The following is a 6,119-nucleotide window of genomic DNA, read 5'->3' as shown; positions in this document are numbered from 1 at the left end:
ATTACAAGAGGGGGAGAGAGTCCAAGTGAGACTTTTTCTCCATAATAAGTACACATGGGAATTTGGTACTGTAACCAAATGTCTAGGTACTCGCCATTACTTGGTAATGCTCGACACTGGAAGGACAATAAAACACCATATCAACCAGCTACGTCCTACTCTAGTGCCGAAGAAGAAAACTGTTACATTCAAACCACCTCAGTTGTTCAATGTACCTCGTATTCCACAGTTGGAGTTACCAGTTCCACCTCCACAATCATCTGTTAGACAACCAGATCCCCCAGCTGTAGTCGAGTTACCTGCCGCTCATGATACACCGCCTGCATCTGGTCGTCCTGTACGGAATCGCCGCCCTCCAGTGCGATATGGAGATTATGTCATGCATTAGAGCTCATGTGACATGTGTGGTTCCATATTAGGAGGGGAGATTGTTGTATCCATGACAACCAATTCAATATCTCAATCGATATTGTTAGATTTTCCCAGTCCAGTCTGTCCAGTTTTTCAATTGCATTTTTCGACTCAATATAAAATGTTCTCTTTCTCACATAGCTTTTCATGTTCAACTTACCACTCGTCTTTTCATTTCAATACACACATATAAATCCATAAAAGTGACCATCTGGGAAATCGTGTGCTACTGGCTTTTCCCAACCCCACTCATACCAGACCTATGTAGGTACCTACATATGTAGGTACCTGCCTATGTAGGTACCTATCTACCTACCTATAGGAAATTCAAGTATGCAAGCTTATTTAGTACTTCCAACTTTTTTATTAATTAGAAATCATCTTTATTTAATAGTGCTGTATACTGCTCGCAGGACTGAAAAGTCCCTTTACTCCAGCAGTGGGCTACTACTATTATTGTGGTCAAATTCTCAAATTATATTGAGGATACAATTCCATACCTCGGCCGGGATTGAACCCACGCCCACCACCGAGGTTGGTGGTTATTGTTGTTGTTTTAGCATCGTTCATCCACTTCCTCTGCCGTTTTCAAGTCAAGGAAGCGCGTCGCGTCATACTAGGTGAGGTAGAAGAGGCGGGTATTAGCTTGTCGCTGAATATAGGTTAGCTTTCGGGGGTTCGATCTCCACTTGGGCCGAACTTTATCCTAAACAGACGAAGTTCCTTCACGGACCTGCCCCACTCACACACAGTGAGGTTAATGTGAGGAGGCGAGTAGCTGTTGCCGAATGGAGAGGAAAACTCCAGTCACTAAAAAACCTTAGCAGTTATACTGTGGAAAGAAATCTAAACCGTAATAACCTAGAAGGATTCTGGTATTCCTACACACGGCATAGTGGGACACAAGAATGCTGGTAGCATTGGTAGCAACCACCCAAGTCTCCTGGCCTAGTGTTGGTTAACTACTTAGTGCCTATGTCACCACCAAGTGATGCATAATATTATGATTGCCCTCAGGGCTGATCAACAGGGGGTTCATTCGGCCCCTATGCCCCTGGTCCGGGCTCTTCAAGGGGTCCTGAGCCAGCAGGTTTTTTTTTAATCTTTTTAAGAGGTTTGATAGAGGGAACTGTAACTGCTAATGTCTTATCGTCCCGAAGAGAAAGAAGACGGGATAGGAGAAAGCCAGCCGCTCCGAAAACGAATCTTATCTGTTCTGGATAAAATCTGCCCCGGGCGGGAATCGAATCCGTAACCTAGCGCTAAAAAGGCAGACGAGCTACCCTCCAAGCTAACTAGGCTAGCAGCATGTTAAAAAACTGTTGTGAGGAAGGGGTCATTATTGGAATTAGCCCTAGGGCACGGTTAGGTTGCCAACAGCCCTGATTGTCCTATAAGTTATTTACAAACTATAAGTTATTTACGAACGGATTTACTATAAGTTACATACATCGGATTTACAACTGGTAGGATTAATCGTAATCGGATTCCTCTCAGATTTGCCTGTTTGGAATAAATTGATTAAAATTTACATTATTTATTATATCTCGTTGAAATTCAGTGGTGTCTGAACATTTAATAGAAACTTTCACACTTTGAATTTTGCACTTCGCAGAAGTTCCGAGTTCTGACGTAATATTAGAGAAGAAAACCCTTTGAAAACTTGGAAAAAATAAGAGGATTGATAGGGGAAAGTGTAACAAAATTGGTCTTACCGTCCCGAAATCGAAGAGAGGAGGACAGGATAGGTGAAAGCCAGCCGTTCCGAGAACAAACCAAAGCCGCGACCAAGCGCTTGCAAGTTGTCTTTATATATATAATACTAGCTGAATTCCGTCGCTTCGCTCCGGAATCCCGCTAGTTTATCCCGAGGCATGGCCAAACTTGTGGAAAAGGCATGGCCGAACTTGTGGAAAATAATAAAAGTTCGCGCTGCGCGCTCCCTATTAGCTGCATAGTTATCAAACTAAAAACATAAACGAAACTCAAAATGTTGGTCGAGAGCGGAACATTTCTCTCCCGCAGTCTCTGCACTCTGTGTATTTCTTATGGGGTATTAGCTTGTCGCTGAATATAGGTTAGCTTTCGGGGGTTCGATCTCCACTTGGGCCGAACTTTATCCTAAACAGACGAAGTTCCTTCACGGACCTGCCCCACTCACACACAGTGAGGTTAATGTGAGGAGGCGAGTAGCTGTTGCCGAATGGAGAGGAAAACTCCAGTCACTAAAAAACCTTAGCAGTTATACTGTGGAAAGAAATCTAAACCGTAATAACCTAGAAGGATTCTGGTATTCCTACACACGGCATAGTGGGACACAAGAATGCTGGTAGCATTGGTAGCAACCACCCAAGTCTCCTGGCCTAGTGTTGGTTAACTACTTAGTGCCTATGTCACCACCAAGTGATGCATAATATTATGATTGCCCTCAGGGCTGATCAACAGGGGGTTCATTCGGCCCCTATGCCCCTGGTCCGGGCTCTTCAAGGGGTCCTGAGCCAGCAGGTTTTTTTTTAATCTTTTTAAGAGGTTTGATAGAGGGAACTGTAACTGCTAATGTCTTATCGTCCCGAAGAGAAAGAAGACGGGATAGGAGAAAGCCAGCCGCTCCGAAAACGAATCTTATCTGTTCTGGATAAAATCTGCCCCGGGCGGGAATCGAATCCGTAACCTAGCGCTAAAAAGGCAGACGAGCTACCCTCCAAGCTAACTAGGCTAGCAGCATGTTAAAAAACTGTTGTGAGGAAGGGGTCATTATTGGAATTAGCCCTAGGGCACGGTTAGGTTGCCAACAGCCCTGATTGTCCTATAAGTTATTTACAAACTATAAGTTATTTACGAACGGATTTACTATAAGTTACATACATCGGATTTACAACTGGTAGGATTAATCGTAATCGGATTCCTCTCAGATTTGCCTGTTTGGAATAAATTGATTAAAATTTACATTATTTATTATATCTCGTTGAAATTCAGTGGTGTCTGAACATTTAATAGAAACTTTCACACTTTGAATTTTGCACTTCGCAGAAGTTCCGAGTTCTGACGTAATATTAGAGAAGAAACCCCTTTGAAAACTTGGAAAAAAAGAAAGTAATAAGAGGATTGATAGGGGAAAGTGTAACAAAATTGGTCTTACCGTCCCGAAATCGAAGAGAGGAGGACAGGATAGGTGAAAGCCAGCCGTTCCGAGAACGAACCAAAGCCGCGACCAAGCGCTTACAAGTTGTCTTAATATAACCATTATAATATTTAGTTGGTGTATTGTCAAAATTTTCCTTTTCCACAAGTTTGGCCATGCCTCGGGATGAACTAGCGGGATTCCGGAGCGAAGCGACGGAATTCAGCTAGTATAAGATAAGATTTAGTTGGTGTATTGTCAAAATTTTGCAAAATGTAAGATTATAAAGTGCCTATCAGAAACGCACTGCGTTGGATTCAAGATTTACGCAGACAATTAAGGGAACCCTGATCAACCGATCAAACCCCGGCACTGAAAAATAAGATAAATAGGCAACTTCACAATTTATTGGCCAGAAAATTAATAAAAACCTACATAATACCTACTTCTTAAAAATAATTATATAAATAATAAATTATTGAGCTCACTATTAAAAAAGTAAAATAAATTATTGATCCGAGTAAAAAAAATTAAATAGACAATTTTGAATTTGGTATGTTTGTATCACCATAACTCCGGAACGATTTGTCTGATTTTGATGAAATTTGACAAAAATGTTCAACACCAAAAGGTGCTCAATAAATTTTGGACCCGATGGGGTTTATGGAGGCCCCGTAAAGGGATCTTTTTTGAGTGAGTTCTACAATCTACAGTTCACTGAACCACTAGTAAAGTGACTCTTCGCTGACGATACAAAGTAGCAGTCATCAATCGACAGCTGTCAATCAAAGATAATCAATATTTTTACAGTATTGACAAGAGTATTGATAGTGTGAGGACATTATAAAGTTGGGCTTTATACCAAAACTAGTAGATAAGTAACCAAGTCTCCAGACTTATCAAACGGCCCTTGTATCTTGTTTATACTGCCAGATTGGTTTACAAGTGTTTATAAATTGTACAAATATACAATTGTATGTGGTACAATGTTAAGGCTACGTAGGTACTAATCTAAACTAAAACTAAATCTATAACATGGGTACTGTAATAGAGGTCTCTTCGCCCTGAAATCAATCAATTTAACTGGTGACTACAATATTCTTTGTCAAGTTCTTAAGATAGCTTGTGATATGAATCATCAGGATCAGATAACCTGCCTTGAAGGTGTAGTGGTCAAGTAGATATGTATTTTCCTTTGGGGAAACTGACCAATGGAAAATTGACCATTCACTTTTCATTGGAGTAGTGGTCAAGTAGATATTTATTGGTTGTCTTGGTAACCGTTGCCAGGGTACTTATTATTTTGATTGTGAAAAACTTCTGTTGTTGTTTTCAAATTTCATGTTTATTCATTCGAGATTTTGTGAATATATTTGAATACAGTTTTCTCCAGTATGTTATCCATTTATAGAAGTTTGTTCTTATTTGACTAGATGTTACACTATCAGGTAGACCTGACAGGTACGGCTGAAAAGATCCGTCTGTCAGGTCTAGCTGATGAGCACATTAGCACACACACTATCAGTTAGACCTGATAGGGGGGCCTTTTCAGCTGTACCTGTCAGGTCTACCTGATGGTGAGTGGCTGGCCTTTCTAATTCCTCCATACGGATATTATGAACACTTTCTATACCTCATTAACCTTAGTCAGTAGATCCATTAGTACAAAAGTTATCGGTTATCGGTACTTGGTTAAACTTTTCTGGTTAGTTCCACTTTTGATTTCTGGTTGGTTAACCGGAATCAATGGTGTAGAAATTGCCTGGATGTGACGTGCCACTGGCTACACATTTGTGTAAAAAGTTTTTTTTAAACCAATTCACTTTTAGTAACAAACAGCGGTGGTGCAGTGGTTAACGCGTTGGACTTTGGATCTGGAGGTTGGTGGTTCGAGTCCAAGTCAAGTCATTAAATTTATCTAGTTGATGTTATTGTTGATGTTTTACGAGTAGCATCGTTCATCCACTTCCTCTGCCGTTTTCAAGTCAAGGAAGCGCGTCGTCTCCATTGGATTCGTAAAAAGTGTAGTGGCGTCAATGGGAGACGATATGTGTGACAAACATTAAGAACTTAACACATTTAAAAAATCCGATTCACTTTTAATGAGAAGCCAGCTCCAGTAGCGATAGCATGTCAAATGCACCAGTCCCCAATGGATCATTGAAGCAACGTTGGGCGTGGTTGGTATCGCGATGGGCGACTTTCTGGGGAATCGCATGCTGCTGGCTTTTCCCAACCCCACTCATACTAGGTGAGGTAGAAGAGGCGGGTGTTAGCTTGTCGCTGAATATAGGTTAGCTTTCGGGGGTTCGATCTCCACTCGGGGCGAACTTTATCCTAAACAGACGAAGTTCCTTCTCGGACCTGCCCCACTCACACTCAGTGAGGTTAATATGGGTAGGCGGGTAGCTTGTTGACGAATGGAGAGTAAAACCCCAGTCACTAAAAAACCTTAGCAGTTATACAGTGGAAAGAAATCTAAACCGTAATAACCTATAAGGATTCTGGTATTCCTACACACGGCATAGTGGGACACAAAAATGCCATCAGGTAGCATTGGTAGCAACCACCCAAGTTAGCCTAGTGT

At 41.4% G+C, this 6,119-nt stretch overlaps 2 protein-coding genes across 3 annotated transcripts in view; one reads left to right on the top strand and one right to left on the bottom strand.

Annotated features, from left to right (window-relative positions):
- The window catches only part of LOC113467007 (proline-rich receptor-like protein kinase PERK2), a 4,163-nt gene extending 3,554 nt beyond the window's left edge, over positions 1 to 609 (top strand). Inside the window, exon 2 of the mRNA XM_026822893.1 lies at positions 11 to 609. Coding sequence (XP_026678694.1) covers positions 107 to 388 — 282 coding nt within the window. The 5' untranslated portion in view covers positions 11 to 106 and the 3' untranslated portion in view covers positions 389 to 609. The remainder of the gene's footprint in view (positions 1 to 10) is intronic.
- LOC103508249 (iron-sulfur cluster co-chaperone protein HscB, mitochondrial-like) overlaps positions 1 to 3,591 on the bottom strand; it is a 49,783-nt gene extending 46,192 nt beyond the window's left edge. Inside the window, exon 1 of one of the 2 annotated variants that reach the window (XM_017443676.2) lies at positions 3,551 to 3,591. The gene's annotated coding sequence lies outside the window, so the exon portion shown is untranslated. The remainder of the gene's footprint in view (positions 1 to 3,550) is intronic. The other variant, XM_017443675.2, reaches the window with a different exon arrangement.
- Positions 3,592 to 6,119: the final 2,528 nt, after the last annotated feature.

This window comes from Diaphorina citri, unplaced genomic scaffold, assembly GCF_000475195.1.
Source record: "Diaphorina citri unplaced genomic scaffold, Diaci psyllid genome assembly version 1.1 scaffold380, whole genome shotgun sequence".
NCBI classification, from domain to species: domain Eukaryota; kingdom Metazoa; phylum Arthropoda; class Insecta; order Hemiptera; family Psyllidae; genus Diaphorina; species Diaphorina citri.
The sequence above is the reverse complement of the archived record's forward strand: the minus strand, read 5'-3'. Positions and strand labels throughout refer to the sequence as shown.